The sequence below is a fragment of the Gordionus sp. m RMFG-2023 genome, chromosome 2 (genome assembly GCF_954871325.1).
Source record: "Gordionus sp. m RMFG-2023 chromosome 2, tfGorSpeb1-WG-v2, whole genome shotgun sequence".
NCBI classification, from domain to species: Eukaryota; Metazoa; Nematomorpha; class Gordioida; order Chordodea; family Parachordodidae; genus Gordionus; species Gordionus sp. m RMFG-2023.
The window spans coordinates 46,186,359-46,206,724 of record NC_088776.1 but is presented as its reverse complement, the minus strand read 5'-3'; the positions used below and the strand labels follow the sequence as shown (position 1 = coordinate 46,206,724).

Below are 20,366 nucleotides of genomic sequence, written 5' to 3'. Positions count from 1 at the left end.
TTTGCATTTCTTTTAGCCATCTTGTAAATATCGTTATCATTATTTTCTTTGCTGTTATACCATTCTTTGAAGCACCTTCGTTTCTCATCGACAGCTTTCGCTACCCCCGGGTTCCACCACCAAGTCTCCTTATGTATAGGCGGCCCTTTTGTCCATCCACATACCTCCTCAGTTGTCATCACCCAGGCTTTCTTCATGGCTTCCCACTTGTCATTTACCCCAGATGCTTGTGCCACCTCTGCCTCCCTAATCGCCAATGTCATATTGAAGTGACGTCTAGCACTCTCCTCCTTACAATTTCCAAACCTTCAGCCTTGGCACAAACTCTCTTTTAATGATCCTGGCACCTTTAAGAGTGAGTCCTACAACTAGTGATGCTTATTTATACATTCCTCTCCCGGTGTCACTTTCATTTTTTTTTACTATACATCGGTAACATCTCCTTAATAACAAATAATTCACTGCACCTTTGGTACTATCCGACTTATAAGTCACCAGTTTCTCGGATTCTTAAACATTATATTACAGACAATCATATCCATAGCATCACTAAATTCTAAAATCCTCTCTCCTTACAAATTTCTCATGCTGTAACTGAACCCTCCATGTACTCCTTCATAACACTCACTACTCGCTTCATGTCCATTCAGATCGCCAGCCAGGATAATTCCCTCTTCATTTGCCAGTCTCGATGTCACCCCCAATAGACTGTCCCAAAATATATCTTTCTCTTAATCACCACTAGGCCACCAGAGGAGATGATGATAAACAGAATATTATAGGCTAAAAATATTTTGCCTCATATACTAAGAAAAAATATGTTTCTGATACTGTGGAAAGGTGGCGCAAAAAATTTGTATCTTTCCCAATACCGTAAATGTTTTTTAAGAATTTTAATTTATTATAGTTTTTGAAAATATGTTTAACCTCCATCTTGAAATCATTACCATAATAGATAATCAGATCCTTTAACATCGAAGAATTTGAATATTAAATTTCTTATTTTTAATGATCGTGTCCACTTTCCCTTTTCTAAATTTTAAAGCGCTTATCATAGGCAACATTATTGTGGTCTACTCTCATTTATCTTTAACATTATTTTCTGTAAATTTTGATCGGCATTCGGTTATATTTACCAAGAAATTTTAATTTTTTTTTCAAAAATTTTGTAGATAATCGCAATACCATTCGTTGAATCTTATCAAAACTGAGATTATCAAACAAACATTTTGATAAATCTTTAGATGATATTGATTTGCTATATATATTTTTTTAAATAATAGTTTTTTATTATTTATCGCATAATAATTAATAGGTATCGTGTTGTAATTTAGATAATAGATAACTAAAATAGCAGACATAGGCTAAGGAAAAAGAATAATTATGTAATTGGCTGATAATAAATGCAATCATTGTTACCTTCATATTCAAACATTATCTAAGATTTGAAATTTTTTTAAAAGTGTAAAATATAAAGTGAGACAAAAATTGAAAATTTTTGAGTTCAATTTGAAATGAGTGGAAAACATCCTATGCATGTATTGAGAAACTCTGATTTAGTTGTTCACTATGCATAGAATAGAATATTTTGATAAGTATTTTTTAATAGGAGTTTAAAATCCTGATAAGAAAGCATATGATCACTATGAATTTAAACCTGGTCACCCTGGGAGGTTTTGATGCGTTAATATTTAATTTAAGGCTTATAAAAATTATGTAAAAATTTTCCAATTTTTCTAAACTAAATTGTATTTTAAATCAATCAATAAAATACTTTGATTATTCGTTATAACAGAAAAAAAGAAATCGGATATATTTTACAAATTAAAATCTCTTGGGATAGATTAACATACATTGATAAAATGACAATTTTAAATTATTAATAAATGAACTATAAATGTGTGAATTATATATTTTATAAGTGTGTTTTCTAATTAACCAAAATTAAGATATATTTAGCAGGAAAATATGGTCTTATAATTTCTACATAACAACTTAAGGCTCAGTATACCAATTTAGAAAGTTATATGAATTCACAATAAGAATTATCAATATCAATAATGCCAAAACTATAGTATAGTATTCAATGGTGTCATTTCAAGAGAGAATTCTTTTTTTAAATTTCCAAAATTAGCAAAAAATTAATATCTTAAAAATTTTATAAGGATCTTGCTAAAGTTTTTAGGGATTTGAGTCTCTTCCTAAGGACGCTAATGATTGTATTAAATTGGGTATAGCTAACAATTATTTGAATCATAAACAGTTGGCAAAATTTTTTTTATAATACAGTAATATCGTCAACATGATTTAACTTCATAAATCAAATGTTCAAAAAAAAGTTTATCAGGAGTAAGTGGAGAAATTAATTTAAATATAAAGTGTTTTGCTGTAACTTAAATTCTTACACCCCTGTGGATTTAGAGTGTTAACTAAATAATAAAAAATAAATTTATAACGTTATTAATTTTATTTTAAGCAATACATTATAAAAATGAAATATATTATATACTTGATATAACATGTACGTAAGGCCATAATTTTCCAAAGCAAGGATTTAAATACAAATATTTTAAATTGGCCATTTCACAAATAACTTCCACTTTAAAAACTGCTGACTTGCCAAATTCTTATTTAGGGAAATTTGTCCACTTTGAGATTAAATTTCTCCTCAAATTCTCTTATTAACCCATTAATGGTCAAGATTTTTCTAGTGGATAAAAATGCTCATTTTTTTCAAATTATATTGATTAATCCTCAAATATGATATTCTAAAAAAATCAGCCATAAAAAATAATCTTAAATAGAAAATCTAGCTTGGTGCATATATGCACCGTTAACCATTAAGAGGTTAAAGATAAAAATTTTATATAATACTATAAGATCAAAAAACAACAAAAATCTTTATTCATTTTTTGTAATTTATAATAAAAAACAAGAAAATGCTTATATATTATGAAAATTCTTGAAACATTTAATATTGTTAAATAATATTAACTTTAAAAAATTATTTTTTTTTTATCCTTAAGTCATTTATGGCGTAACTTAAATATTTCAAATGTAATAAAAATTGTTTCTTTCTTTTTGTTAAAAACAACTTTTTTTATTTTAAATCAATTTGTTTATAAACTAATATTAAATTTTATATTTTATAAATCAATTTACTTAACAAACTAATATTCAATTTTTTATTTTTAACTTTTTAAAAAAAGATCAATTTATGATAAATTACATTGTCAATATATATAGCAAACTATTTTTGAATATGTGATCATTATATTTTTTTAATTTAAATATCAATAAATTCACGTAATATACGTTTACACCAATTATGTTCTGCTTTTGATTTCTGCAACCTTTTCAAAGTCACGATTTTTTATATAAACTAATCTTCAAAAATACTTTATGGATTACACATATATTCAAAGATACTTCATGAATGACATGCCTATTTTGATGCAGATCGACACCGGGTCAAAGTATAGTATTCTACCGATTCATATCGCGAAAAAGATTGGAGTAAAAATCTTAAATAAATCAGATATTAAATTAACTGGTTATGATGGAAACACAATAAATGTTTTAGGAACTACCAAAGTCAAGGCAAAATTCGAAGACAAAAGTCAAATCTTAACTGCTTATGTAGTCCAGAGTGATAAGATTGCACTGTTAGGAAGGACCTGGATAGCAGTCTTTAGAAATATACTAGATAGATTTGTAAACTTAGTGGAAGAAGATTATGACAATACTATTCAAGAACTGATCAAACAATGCGAGTCAAAACTTAGCAAGAAACCAATACTACGCAATTATGTCAAACTACATCTAAAACAAGGTGCTACACCGAAAATCATACCTCCCAGGCGTGTACCTTATTCTAGAATGGAATTGGTTACAAAAGAACTACAGAAGTGGATAAGCGACAAAATAATCGAACCTGTTGAAGAGGTAAGATGGGCCAGTCCTCTCACTCCCGTTGTCAAGAGCGATGGTTCAATTCGGCTATGTGTTGACTTCAAGAATACTATTAATCCTGCGTTAGAGGATTTCAAGAACCCAATTCCACGCATTAATGACCTTATGGCAAAGTTATCGAAAGGCAAGAAATTTACAAAGATCGACTTTAAAAATGCATTTCTTCAAGTTCCAATACACAAAGAATCAAGAGACTTTCTCACTATTTCAACTCATAAAGGCTATTTCAGGTTTACAAGACTTCCGTTTGGATTAAAAACTTCGTCAGCAATATTCCAACAAACCATGGATAATATTTTCGGGAACATGAAAGACGTCGTGTTTTATATTGATGACTTATTGATTACTGGGGAGGATGATGAAGCTCACGTGAACAACATAAAAATGGTATTTGACAAAATATCAAAGTATGGGCTTACACCAAACTTCACAAAGAGTATATTTTAAAAAAAAAAACTACGGTTTCTAGGTCACGATATAGACGACAATGGAATCCATCCGAACGCAGATAAAATAAAGGCTATTTCTAATATGCCGGAACCTAAGACAAAAGAAGAGTTGGCAACTTTTTTGGGGATGGCGAGCTATTATCGAAAATTTCTGTGCAATTTTGCTGACATCGCCGATCCCTTATACAAAATAGTAAATAAAGACAAGTGGTCATGGAATAGTACACATCAAGAAAGCTTTGATTACCTAAAAAAACTCATAAGCACTCCGCCTACGTTAAATTTTTATAACCCGGATCTACCAGTGGGCATTGCAACTGATGCTTCAAAGAAAGGTTTAGGCGCAGTCTTATTTCATATTGAGGGTGATGGCAAAGAAAAACCCATCGCTTTCGCGTCAAGAGCACTATTGAAATCAGAGTTAAATTATACCAATATCGAAAGAGAAGCTTTGTCGGTAATTTACGCGGTTAAAAAATTCCAGGAGTATTTAATAGGCACAAGATTTGTAATAATTACCGACCACAAGCCACTCGTGTATATATTTATTAAGGGACTTAAGGACAATTCTTCCATATCAATGCGACTCCAAAAATGGAACTTGGCTATGGGAGCGCATGACTTTACGATAGTTCACAGACCCGGGAAACGAAATATTGTACCAGACTGTTTGTCCAGATTACCACTAATGAATACAGAAGAGATGGTACAAAAGTTAGATGACGAAATAATTGATGACAATTTTTGGGACATACCAATAAATTTTAAAAGAATAGTTAAAGAAACTAATATTGATCAAGAACTAATGGAAGTAATTAATGATATAAGGAATCATGAGCAGATAAAGAACAAAACGTATAAAAATATGGTATTGGAATTGAGTTTAATCAAAGGTTGCCTTTTTAAAGAGAATAGGATCATAATACCGAAAGGTATGAGAAAAGAGATTTTGCAAGAGTTGCATAATGGGCATCTCGGTGCTGGAAAAACAAAATCATTAGCGAGAGAATTTGACATGTTTGGCACATATATCTTGAGTGCGAATGGCAATATCTGCATCTTCGTTTTTTTCCATCTATAATTTTGGATAAATAATGTCCAGATGAATCAGTTGAGTTTTCACTCTGTAATTCAAACTGGCTGGCGTGCCCTGTACTTAAATTTTTTTCAATTTTTACTGGTGTTCGAAGTAGGTAGTTAGTAATTTCTCGTCTAAATGTAAGCAAACTCTTCTTGTCATCTCGATTCAAAAATTTCCAGATTTTCCACAAATTTACCAAAGCTGCATCGATAAAATTGATGAATATTGGCTTTCTCTTATTCTTATTCTATAAGTAGATATGAGATTATCACACAGATCAACTCCATCCATGTGTTTGTTATAAGCAGTTATCATATTTGGCTGAGGAATTTTTATTTTAGAAGATATTTTCTTGGAATATCTTAAAACATTAGAAAGCAAAGAGATAGTGTGGCATGTGGATGCAACGGTCACCACCGAATTATCATTCCAACGAACTACAAATATTTCGTTTAATTTTTCAAACCTATAATCATAATATCCTCTTTCTTTTTTTGCTACAACCTTTATAGATTCAACTGGGCAATGCTCTATTCTATTGTCCCTCACAGTTCCAGTTGCAAAATATCCCATTTGTTTTAAGTATGACAAGAGTTTAAATGATGTAAAGAAATTATCAAAATATATTTTATGGTAATTTGGTTTTTGCAATGCCTTTAATAATTTTATGATTACATTTCCACCTAATCCATATTCTTATTTATTTTCGCTTTTTCCTTGATATATATCAAATGAGAATACGTAACCGTCGGAAGAAGCCAATATCCAAGACTTGTATCCGAATCTAATTGGTTTTCCTTTTATGAACATTTTGCAAGAATGTCTTCCTCTATATGGTATCATCTGTTCATCTATTGATAAATGATGTTTGAAAATTCCGAATTGCTGAAATTTATTATTCAATATATTAATGTAAGGCCTAACTTTATAAAATCTATCATGTATATCTATTTTTGTATTGTCTGCCAAATGGATATTATATTTCAAATTTCGAAATTGTAATTGGGTCATTGTATCCCGGATTATTGGAATAGAAATATCGCTATCATTAGACCAGTACATTCTTTCTTGTGGGAGAGAATGATATCCAGTAAATAATAGAATTCCAATAAATCTCTGAATATCTTGGATGGTTATGCATATGTTAGGTCTATTCATTTGTTTAGCATAAATATTACTTTGTTTTACAATTAGGGAATATAAGTTCTTCGTCGAAAATTAAAGAAAATATATCTGATGGACTTTTACCATGTAAATCATTTTCAAGTTTTATTACATCTTCCTTTTCTCCATTTGGGCTTGAAGAATATATTGCATCCGTTTTTCTCCATTTTAAATTGTGAGAAATTCGAGAATAGCTTCTTGTAGAATATGGTTCTGGAAGGTCGTCATCAACTGAATTATGAATATCCAATTCTCCAGCTGTATCTGAAGGCAAAACTCCGAAATTTGTTAAGTCATTTTCATCGGAATCTTCTTCATCACTAACTGCAGAGGGGTTTGGCGGAATTATAACCATATCTCTTTCTTCAATAGTTCCTCTTCAAAAAGTTGAGCAAGCGCTTGTGCAATTGTTAGAAAACGTTTCATTAAAAAAATTTATTAAAAATTAAATATCTAGACAAATTATTTTCGTAGAATCTTGATGTTTTTATTAGTCATCTATTATTTTGATAATTTTGATTGAATTGACAAAACAGGTGCATAATATTTTATATAAATAAAATAAAATCTTCAGAAAGGAAGAGGCTATAATTTTAAACTTTTGAATATTTATGAACCTAATAATTTCATATAATTTGATCGGGATAAAAAATTATAATAGGAACAATATATTATTCGATTTAATCTCAGGGGCCTAAAAATTTTTTTTAAATTATTTTCAAAAGGTCTTTTTTTGGGAATAAAATTTTTAAAAAAAAATTCTTAGGAGGCTCGAGCCACCCACCCCTAGTGACGGTAGTGGTTTTAAGTATAATATAAAAAATTATTGATTATGTTAAATTTCATTTGTTTGAATTTTTTAAAATAATTTATACTGCTAGATGGTTAACGGTGCATATATGCACCAGTCAACTTTATGTGGTTACCTATTAAAATTTTAAATTAAAATTTTAATTATTTAAAAATTCAAAAATGATTGATAAATATTGATATATCTATAAAGAATATATACACACTAGTTTTCATCGAAATAATTTTATAATATGCTTGTGAGATCACTTAAAAAATTTTAGACCTCATAAATTCGCAAAGTTTGAGGGTTTCTTAGAGAGACAAAAAAATATTTTTTTCATATTTTTCTTTTCCAGTTTTGAAGTACAATGTCTGAACTATATAAAAATCTTTTTTATTATTTTTTAAAATAAAAACTACTATGTTAAAATAAGGTATATAGGAGGTGGTGCATATATGCACCGTTAACCAGCCACTTTGAGATTAAATTTCTCCTCAAATTCTCTTATTAATAAGGTTTAAAAGAAAGAAAAAAAGAAAAATATATGCAATCAAATATATCTCATTGAATTAAGGGCACAGGATAGCTTAAACTCATACATGTTTATATATTTAAGCATTATGATTTCAGAATAAATGGACTTACCATATCGATTCCTTCATAGTAAAATATAATTCCATTAGGAGATATAGTACGAAAACGAATGTAAATATTCATTTTAACATCTTGGACTGGTTTGGGTAGTGTTACGAATGACTCTGCTGTGTTAAACGTCACGGGTTGAGAAATCAACAGGGAATTGTCTTCATATTTTGATTCATCCTTAATACTACCATCTTTACTATATACTGCATTGTGGTCTTCTATACCTATGATAGAATAAGGCTTAGTACTCAGAGCGAATACATTATCCTCTTTGACTTCCCCATGTACGATTAAGTTCCTGTTATTATTATCACTATTTTTTAGCTGGTTAGAATTACTAACGTCGTTAATGATTATATTTGACCTTATATCGTAGAGTTTTGAAGCTTCGTATATATCGTACCCTGATTGATTGAGCCATTTAGGTTTAACTGGGGTAGTGGGACCTCCGTTTATAAGAGTATCGAATATGTTTAGGTTATTAAATACGAATTTTCTTATTTTTCCTCTAAAGCTAGAGGTTTGACGATGGGTAAAATTTATAGCCGTGTTGGAAAGTACATTAAAGGATCCTATATCTATCGCCCGAAAATTGAGCGTTGGAATTGAGAACGCTTCATTTAAGGTATTTTTTTGTGATTCCGAGGATTTGTGTATTTTTTTCGTTATCTTATGATGTGGACTAGAGTTGTTAACTTTTTTGTACTTAAAAGGAATTGAATCTTTTGGTAAAAAAAATAACTAATTAAAAAATCATAAATGAAATTCGGGGCAACGGAAACGTGGTCGTCTTAAGCTGTAAGGGGAACATAAGATAATATTTTATATGGAAGATATAGATTGAAGAAGAATATCAATCCAAAAATGGGGGAAGGGGAGTTGGTTACGCAAAAAAAATTGAGTTGTAAAGATTAGTATTTTTACGTGCAATTCTTATTCAGTCAAATAATTTTTCATCATTAATTATTAATGATATATGAGAGTCTATATATAATGTGTACAAGTTTTTATGACAAATAGAAATGCTAACATGATTCTGGTATCCTGTCATCAATTTGGATTTCCATTTTATCCCCGTACCGTTTAAATAGAAGATAATGCCATGAGCCGTCGCTTAGATTATCACCTTGTCGGAATATCTTGTAATAAATTTATGGACAAACAAATAAATATACTTATTATGGAATTTAAATTTTATTTCTCAGAAGTATCAAATAGTATAAGGAAATGTACCAAATTTAACTTATTAATTATCATAATATAAAGATGATGCCTCTTTAATAGTGAGACACAAAAAAATGGTCCTCTTAGTTTTATTATATCAAAATTTTCTAAGTTTGCAATGTAAAATTGGTTTAAATTTCCTCATAAGAGAGTACAATAATATTCTAAGTATACCTATTATAAATATCTATATATATTTACTATAGGTCCATTCCCGAAATTTAAGAAGATCTTTAGCGACGAATCAATGATGGAAAGTTGTAAAGAAACCATTTCTTCCCTGTAATTCATAGTCGACACCAAGAATCCGTTGGGTTCTTTAGTCAAAAACCAAAAACTGATCTCTTCAGCCTCTGTACTAACCTCCTCCTTAAAACTAATTCTAATAAAATCCGAACCTTTAAACTCGAAATATTTGGCATCTGTAATAATTTTTTTTTGAAAGTTTAAAACGATGATATATAGTTATATTTTACTACAATGGGAATACTTATATTTTCATATGCAAAATAAATATAAATAAAACTAAAAAAACTCGTAAGCCCTTTTAAGTCCTGCGAACTAATTTATCATCAATTTGCATGTTATTTTATAACCACTAAGAACGCTTAATAATTTAATCTGATATTTCGATATAATTATATAATAAATGCATTTGTATTTTTTTTAACTCAGGCTAATATAGGCTTTTTCTTGAATTTTATTACGTTTTAACTTTTAGTCGTTTTAATGTTACTATTTTGGATAAATTGTAACTTTCTATATCTTTTAGTTTTTATGATATACTTTCTATTATTATTAGATTGCAAATAGAATCTGACAATATTTATTATAATGCTAGGATTTTTATTATTAAGAATATTATTTTTGTATTTAGGTGCCCATAAATGCCAAACGAAACCATTTTATTTTTTTAAAATACATTGTAAAATAAAATTTAAACTGGAAATGGAGTATATAAAAATAATTTATTTAAAAAATTTTTTTGCGTTTGGCAAAAATGACTTATAAATTAAATTTGAAGTTTTAGATATATCAGAGATCTACAACCCGGTTCGTTAAAAATTTTCGCACTAGTAATTAGGCCGACCAGTCAAATATTTTGAATATCCCTGCTCGGCTCGTCATAATTTTTACTGCTCAGCCCGGCTTTCGAAAGAGGCAGGCTTTATAGATTTCTAATATATACACATATTACTGAATAAATCTCAAGCATAACTAATTTATTAAATTGTTTCAAGAAATGTGCAAAAAATAAATAAAAAATATTTAAAATAAAGATTATTTTAATATCAGAATGATATTACTATTAACTTAGATCAGGCATAACCAATGGGGACCAACCCCATAAAAAATTTGGCTGTTCTTGGAAATATTATTTTAAGCTAATAAAAAATTTTCCCTACACAACCTCCTACCCCCCCCCCCCCCCCCCCCCCCCATCTCCCTTTTCCCCTAAACTGTATACAATATAAATTATAAGGAAGAATTTAAAATGAAAATTAGAATAACGACTATAATTAAAATTTTTTTTAAAAAAAGGATTTAAATTTTAAAAAAGTGTAAACCCAAAATTATTTATATAAAAATCTAATTTAGCCAAAGGCCTACAATGAGTGGACCATCTCCAATAAAATGATTAAGGAAAAAATTCATCAAATAGTGATCCATGCCCTTAGAAAAATCCTGGATACGTCTATGACTTACATCAATAATTGTCTAAACTCTACAAATATTATATCAGAGTTTAGAACTGGGAACAAAAATGGTTTCGGTTTTAGGTTATAGATATTTATCAAATTCTGATTACGGTTCAACCTGCCTCTTAGAATAGTTATAGCTTCAAGCTCTCTCTCTTAACAATTAATGACAAACTTAACACTAAATTAATCTTCTAAAATAGTTTTTCAGAGTCCTAAAACTTTAAAAAGAAGTTCTAGTTTCGATTCCTAGACATCTGGAGAGGAGGTTCTATCTCATAGATTTGAATTGGTTGACTTCTGGTTTCGTTCCAAACATTGAATAAATTTTTTCCTGTGGCCAAAGAATCGAAAATCACTATTATAAAGTATAAATATTTTTTTAGAAGGTTGGTTGTTTTTTAGTGTAAGCCATTACTGTGCTAGAAGTATGGAGGAATATTTAAGATTAAAATGGAGCACATTTTTTAACTTTTAAAGACTTGATTTTTCCGGAATGAGTAGTAAACTTATATAAATTTTAGCCAATTTTGACTGTGAAATTAAATTTTGTGTCCTACGATATATACCATATATATACTTATAATTTTTTAAATATTTGTAATAAAAAAAATGCGCAAATGTTTTTTTTAAAGCTAAAATCAATAATAATAAATTTAACGCTTAATCCCTAAAAGAAACTCTTAATATTATTTACAAATAATTCGAAACATTTTTTAAAGAATGTCTAGCCATTTTAACTTAATAACATTAAGTTTATTAACAATACGGAAAAGTAAAAATGATTCATTAACTAATATTAAATTTAAAAATAATAAAATAAGGCATAGTGTAAAATGTTATGATATACAGTTATCATAGGGATTATCTCAGAATTAAGAATCAGAAGTATTTTATTTGGTTAACATATAAGTAAGTAAAATGAATAATGATATCTATATAATAATTTTATGCTTTATATTTTTATTTATATATAACAAGAAAATCATGTATATTTTTATTGTCACAAACATTTGTTAAATAATATATAAAAAATCTAGTGTTGTTAAGGTAATGTAACTAGTTACATTTTTGCTAAAAAATAACTACAACTAATTATATTTTACCAATGTAACTGCCAAAAGTAACTAGTTACTTTTAAAAATATGTATGTATAAATCTAAATAAATGAAGATAATGATTCAGATATTGAATACATTTCAATAGAAGATATACTTCCTCTGGGCTAACTAATTATAATATAAATGACTTCGACTACCTTCCCAGGCATCGAAGATGTTCCTGTCACACATTAAACTTAGTGGCAACACAAGATGCCAATAAAATACTTTTAAACAATGAGGATTATAGGAAAGTGTATAAGGTTGCTATATCTAAATGTCAACGTTTGTGGAATACACAAAACAAATCTGGGCCATCAGCTGAGCAAATTAAAAAGAGATTACATTCTCAGCTGCCATATCCCATTGTAACAAGATTGGGTTTTTTATGCATCTTTATCTAAAATATTATCACTTATAAATGAAATGTCTTTGGATTTCGATTTATTATGTAATGAATTAGAATTGTGTAGATTTACATCACAAGATCGTGAGTTTTTAAAGAATATTGCAGTGTAAATTTAAATTATCTTATAAATAATTTAAAATTAAAAAAATTAGATTATGCAACCAGTAGCTAAAGCTATTGATATACTAGAAGGTGAAAAATATATGTATCTAGGTTATTATACCCCAACAATAACACAGATACTTATCTGTCTGGTAGGTGTTCAAGAATTAAAATATTGTCAACCTTTAAAAGATGCTATATTAGCTAGTATTAAAAAAAGGTAACCTAAATTAAATAATTATTTATAAATTAATAATACAATGATATAGGTTTCATGATCTTTATGTTAATGATAACATAATTGCTGCTATTCTTCATCCACTATTTAAAACTGATTGGCCTTGGATAAGGCAAGAAAAGAAGAGATCAATAAAGAGGGAAATTTTAAATTTAATAATTACTTTAATACCTCGCGGTGAATCTAACACAAATGGCTCATGTTCGCAACAAACATCATTAGATGTAGTTGGATTTTTTGATTTAAACCGTCAAAATATTAAAGATAATGATGAATTTATTGAAAATTTTATTAAATCCAATAACAGCAGATTATCTTTATATGACGATTTTCCAAATTTAAAAAAAAACTCATTATTAAATATAATGTTGTTATTACATCAAGTGCTCCTGTAGAGCATTTATTCAGTCTAGGGAAGCTCATCTTTGGAGAGAAACGAGCTCGTCTCCTAGATAAAAATTTTGAAATCTAATTGTTGTTAAAAGCAAATAAACATTTATTAAAAATTTGTTATGAAGAATAAATATGTTTTTTTTTCGCAAATATATAGGATATTTTTATTCGATGTAATATATATTCTATTATCCGATATTTTTTTCGGTTTACTTATTTTTTTATATAAATAAATTGTATATTTTTTTAAAACAAATGATTATAATTTGCAGAGTTGTAAGATACTTTTTTAAATGGATCTAGATACAGATACATCGTCTAAAATAATATCTAGATATCGATATTTTAATCAAAAATCTATCTAGATACAGATACAGATATCACATTTTTATATCTAGATACAGAATCTAGATACTTGTATCAAGATCCTTTAACAACTCTGATAATTTGTATATCATAATTTTTTATATTAAATAAATTCGTTCAGTAAATAAATGCGCTATATGAATGATGTATAAAGTAACTTATAATGTAACTAGTTACTTTTGAAAAATAACTAGCTGATAACTAGTAACGTAACTAGTTATGTTCCAAAAGTAACTTAATACTAAAAAAATTATATTAACCATTAACCGTTAATATATGTAATATTATTCACTTATATTTATATATAGCAAAGTTAATTTGTTTTCTTATGAAAGTAAATTGGTATATAAGAAAATTTCTCTTTTCTTGTTTATCCGAAAGACATAATTTTATAAGAAAATATATACAACAGTTATCATAGGCACCGAGTTCATTGGTGCAGCGAGGCTCACGCACGTTCTCTTTGAAATACTCTACAAAATAGATAATATTGACCCATAAATATTTTAAAACATCATATTTTCTATAAAAAATTTACAGCCTCTATAAAAAATTTCATAAGTCCTGATATCAAAATTAAGGACGGACCAAAAACTGATAAGACCGATATCAAAAGACTGGCTGGTATTTTTTTAATTCATAACCTCCATATTGAGACCAAAATATAAATTAGGAACTATTTAAATATTTTACATTGACTTTAAATTTTTTTTTTACTATTTATTAAATAATTAAATTTAACACTAATTTTATTGTAAAATTCCTTGATTTTTTTTATTTTACTATTTTTTTGCTATTTTTTTTTAAAAAAAATGTACTTTAATAATATTTTTTTTTGGTTTGCAATTTTATTTATTTTTTGGCTTTTGGAAGTGCCCATTTGTCTTATTTCATTGGATTTTTCCTCAACCCTACCACCATTAACTGGCCACTTTAGATATGGTGGTCATTATTAATTAGAAAATATTTAAGCCGTTTTTGATTGCATTTGGAAGAAAAATAATTAATTATACTATTTCTTTTTTATAAATAAGAATATTAATAATTGTATATATTATAAAATTATGTTATATTTTTTTTTACCAGAGATGAATAGATTTATTTATAATTAAGAATTATATTAAAGGTAAAAGTATATTAAACTTCATATACTAAACTATAAGAATATAAAATTTTATTTATTTTTATACTAGTTAAGTATCAGGTGAAAATAGGCTAAATAAATAGACATAAATTAATAATGATGAATTTACGGGAAAAATTACAAAATATTTATGATTAACAGAGCTTTTATAGATACTTTCAAATGGATCTAGATACAGATACCGATACTCGCCTAAAACTTATCTAGATAAAGATACATTTGAATTTTTATTATACTTATATACAGGGTTTCTCTTGTTTTCAAACAGAAACCCTTAATATGGAGAGACGTAAACAACATTATATTTTATTCTCATTTAATTCCATAATATAAAAAAATGGCAATACCACTATTTTTATCGTTCTTTCGAATAAATTCTAATTTAAAACGAGCATTTATTAAAAAAAATTTTAAATTAAACTACAATTTCTTTCTGAAAAAGTGAAACTAGGAATTGTTAGTAAAATGCTACTTCTCTTAATGGGCATGGTGGTCAAAGCTATTCCACTAATTTGAGGCTGGTATCTGATTGTTTCTTGTGGAAGTTACTTTCCACATAATATACCATTAAACATGCCGTTTTTACTTTATGATATCTCTTGAAATATTTAGATCATTGTAAAATGCCTAATTCTTATATTGTATCACATACTTCATTGAATTCACTACTATCAAGATGCTCCCCTTGATATTGGGGACCTTATAAATAAGCAGCATTGTAATCACGTGTATTTATATCGTTTTTTTCTTTCTTTTTTTTCAAAATTTAAAATTTTTTTTCTTCAGACTTATAGTATTTGACTGCATGTTACCTGGCCAAATACTCCTCTGGTCAATTTAATGAATTGCCAATGGGGCGTCATGACTAAGCAAGGATTTATTTATTCCTTTACATGAGAAAAATAACCTTCACAACCTTGAACAACTGATATCTATAGATTTAAAAGGAAAAAAAAAATAATTTCATTAATATTTATATTTTTTTTTTAATATGTAAGTTTTAATATTTTATGTATTTTTTTCTATGCTCATTTAAAATAAAATGAATTTTGGCATTAAAATATTTTTATTTTTAATATATAAAAGAATTAAATAAATGTATATCAAAATAGTATAGAGTCACCTATACCGATACTAGTGTATTTATATACAGATACAACCTTTTAGTGTCTTGATATTATACAACTCTGATAATTAAGATAAAAAAATACTATACATTTCATAAATTTAATTTTATAAATTATTTCGCATTAGCCCGGTCCCGTTGGATTTAATCCTCGGACCGGACCATTGATATTTACTAATTATACCTAAACTAAGAGTATCGCTGATATGGATGCTGGTAAAAGGGAAAAATGTGTGCTCAGCTTGCTTAAATTTAATTTGAAAACGCATAAAATATTTTATATATTTTAACTAAACGTCTTTTTGAGCATATGCATCTAAAAAAAATAAAAAATGCCTTTTATCAAGTCCAAAGCTAAGCTATAAAAATTCAAATTTTGGATACAAAATCGCTTTTATTAAATAAAATGAAAATTAGCATAATTTTACTGGTTTATAATTTTGAATATAATACACCCCACCCCTTCCCCCAATCCCATCATGAGTGTAATGTACTAATATAGAGACTGATTACCAATTCATTTAAATATGTATTTTAATATAAATCAGCTAGTGACACATTTTGGTTTTCAATATTACGCTAAAAAGTTATTTACGCATAAATTTTCTTTGCGAGAAACCAAAATGACTTGTCAACAGCTGATTTGTATTGTACGACGTTTTAAATTTTAATCGATGAATCTTTTAGGTAAGTATAGTATGTCATTGCTGATTACTGGTGAAGAAAAAAAATAAGCTAACTGTCCCAAGCTGTTTTGTAGAGAAAACAAAAACTTATGATTTGTAAAAAGAGGCTTCAAAAATATATTTTTTTTAAAAAAAAATCGAAAAGTTTTAAAACTTTCGCAAATTTTAAAATGTTAAATGAAATCTTATGTTAAATTTTGAAATTTATAAAATTTTCTAGAATTATGTTTTGGACATGTTTTTTTATATTAAAAATAGTTTATTTATTTATTTTCATTAAAGTTTCGAAAGTTTGTGAAATAATTTTTTTATGTTTTCGACACAGCCTATAGAATAAGTTTAAACCATAAATTTGATGTAACTAATAATTATGGTAAGATACGTGCGGATTTATTAATAATTTTATATATTTAAAAATAGGCAAGAATTAATGTTAAACAGTGGCGTAAATAGAGGGAAGGAGGTGACCTCTCCCCTGCCCTCGTGAAAATTATGATTGGATAAATAAAATTGTATTTTCATACTGATTGATATCTAGATGAAAATTTGCTTTTATTATTTTATAAATTGATAATACCATCCTTAATTTTCTACTTCTATGAAATAAACTCAAAAATTTCTTCTTATGTCTAAAAAGTGAGTGAGAAATCCTAAAAATCCCTGGAAAAATAATATTATTGGCACATTAATTTTTTCAAATAAAATTTTTACACCAAAAGATTAATTATAAATTGAAAAAGGGGATTCATCCCAAAGATGCTAAAACTCCTATGGGACAGACGTTTGACCTTTTCTATTTCCAAGTTTGAAAGCGCACTTATTGTTAGTATTATTTTATTAAACAACAGCACGATCTTAAGGTTCAGGTCTAAATCGTAACCTCTTAGTTTTTGTTTTCCGTTATTTTTTGTGGTTGAAATTATTAGTACTAGCTAGGCACTAAATATTAGCTCAAAGCAAATATTTGGTTCTTCTATATTTTCCATTCTGGTATGAACAATTTTGGTAATTTTTTCTTATTAATTTTCTTTTTTTTATACTCTCTACCATCTGGATTGTATGCAATAAAGTATTAAACATTGATAAAAAAAATTTGAATAAATGTTTTCTGTCGATTTTTAATAGTAGAATTGCCCCCCCCCCCTCCCGAAATAACCAACGCCATTAATATTAAATAATATCAATAAATTTTATATTATATATTATGTAACACACGTAACTTACAAATAAAATAATATAATCACAAAATATTATTGTCAAGTAGAAGATCAATAAACAGATCGTAAAAATCCCCCAATTTATTTTCACTATTTGCAAATAAATCCTTTTTTTTCCTCTTTGAATATTTGAGAGGTTACTTTATTATTAAATAAAATAATAACTGAACTTTGTTTTACTCTTATTTACAATAATTTTGAATATTTTTAGTTTTAGAATCAATTCTAACATATTATCTTTATAAATAAAAATGAACAAAGGTAGGCTTGGTTCATGGTAATCTCAACCGGTGATCAATCTAGAGAGTAATTAGATGGCTACGTTATTATCAAAGTGATCCATTGGTTTATATTATACAATAGGCATTTGTACCACGAAGGGAGAGGAATAAGACATTAGATCATCAAAGAGATTGAAGGGATATAGGAGTTGGCAGGGGGATAATATGATAATTGGATTAAGGGGGAGGATGGGGTGTAGAAGTGCCTATTATATTGTAATAATGATATGAAAAAAATATGAAGTGTATACTTATAATAAGTCCAGGGTCCATATAAATTTCTAGGCAACTAATCACGCGAGGAAAAAATTGATATGCGCAATAATAGATATGCAAACATTTTAAGAAATTTATAAATATCCACTGCAATACACTTCTCAGAATCATTCTTTGTAAAACGTGTAAGCACTCTAGTGCCAAAATTTAGCGAATAAAAAAAATTAGAACTTATCCCATTTTTAGAGAAGAAAGTAAGGAATTTTACTTATAATTCATAACTATAATTGAAATATTTTTGAATTTCGACGTAAAATATAAACTTTCATAATTTTGGAACAAAAATAAATATTATATTGTAACATAGTAGTATTGTTTTTTTTTGGCAATAAATGATCAATAATAAGGGATGTATTTATTATTTTAAAGGAATAAGGATATTTATAATATAAAGTATAGATGAAATCATATTTAATACACCATGTTTAATTCTCCATAATATTATTGATTTTTTATTTTTCTAACATAAAACAGTTTTATTATTGCCATCTATTTTTATTTTATTGTTTTTCTCCCATTGTTTAAATATGAAAAAAATTCACCCACCAATTGACTTTAAGATAACAAACGCTGTCATATTGGGGACAATCGTTAAAAATATTATATAATTTTTTATTTTTAAATCTTATCATACCATAGCAGTGATAAATCACATTTTTTAATCATAAATGACAAATATTTTTCATTCAGCTTTTCCTCACATATATATTGTATACAATATCATAATGTTCTCATAATTATAATAATGATATTTGACTTAAATTTAAAACGAATGGGATTATGTCATAAATAGAAAGTTTGGATAAAGAAATAAAATCATGTGATATTAAACCTTATTTACCAACTTAATCTAGATTGCTCAATATTTTGGTTGAGGTCAAATTTATAAGTTTTGAAACACTCACGTGAATGGAAAATCTAAATAATGATTTAGGTATATTTTAAACAAAAAGGATTGAATTGCATAATCTCTTTAAAAATCAAGTTAATAATAAAAGAATGTAATAAAAATCTTTATACATTAAAATTCGAAATATTGATTGATCAATTCTTAAATTTGCGCAAAGCCCTGTAAATATGCAATAAATCCAGATTAGAGATGAGCGCGGGCCAAATATTTTATTAAAGAACCGCTCATTCAAGCTGGCACTAAAAATAAATACCCCATTCAAGTCTAAAAATTCACACACTATTTTTAAATTAAAATAAATATATCATTTAAAATATTTTAAAAGTATAGTGGAGTTCGGAGTTATACTATCCATAAAAAATTAAGGCGTTTTAAAAATAAACGAGGCAAATTTTGCAAAATGTTTAAACGTAGTTTTATTCTTCTAATATATCTATCTTTATGGTAAAAATTAATATTTAAGAAAAAAATCTTTTACTTTTATATTAATATGATAAAATTTAAAAAATGACAATTTAATAATTATGAAAAACAAACCTTTCACGGTGCATGTTATATCGCGCCTTTATTTATAGATTTTTATATTTTATTTATGTAAAAATGTTAATCCTAATTCCTAAGTAATTGTCAAATATGTTAAATTTGCCAAGAGCACCGGAAGATCTTGTCAGTTAGAACTGTCATATAATTTATAAAAAATAAGTAAATTATCTTCATATTGTCATTAGTGACCATAGACAAACTAGTAGCTTCTAATTTTCTTATAAATAGAGTTGGTTTTTATTCAAAATAAATCCTTGCTTAAAAATGGCTAATACGCACTCCGCCAATACTTGCCAATTAAAATTTAATTTTAAGTTATTAAATTACCATAAATATTGGCAATATTTTTATACATGATGTTATTGAGATTTCTTTATCATTTAGAATTAATTAATATTTAGTCTGAGCAACTTTCATAAAAAATTTATTAGTTTTGACATATAAAAATTTAAATTTCCATTTAAAACTTTTCATGAGCAATTCGAAACATTTTAAAATCATTGAAGCATCTTTTTAAAATGCATTTATGATTTAAATTTCAAATATC

The 20,366-nt window shown here is 27.1% G+C and overlaps 1 protein-coding gene across 2 annotated transcripts in view; it reads right to left on the bottom strand.

The window, feature by feature from the left end:
- LOC135923536 (uncharacterized) overlaps positions 1–20,366 on the bottom strand; it is a 36,374-nt gene that overhangs the window by 7,678 nt on the left and 8,330 nt on the right. Inside the window, exons 1-4 of one of the 2 annotated variants that reach the window (XM_065458338.1) lie at positions 18,342–18,414; positions 9,530–9,750; positions 9,135–9,243; positions 8,105–8,826 (exon numbers count right to left, since the gene is read on the bottom strand). In XM_065458338.1, coding sequence (XP_065314410.1) covers positions 8,105–8,826; positions 9,135–9,243; positions 9,530–9,750; positions 18,342–18,363 — 1,074 coding nt within the window. In that variant the 5' untranslated portion in view covers positions 18,364–18,414. Of the gene's footprint in view, positions 1–8,104; positions 8,827–9,134; positions 9,244–9,529; positions 9,751–18,341; positions 18,415–20,366 lie in introns of those variants that run through there. The other variant, XM_065458337.1, reaches the window with a different exon arrangement.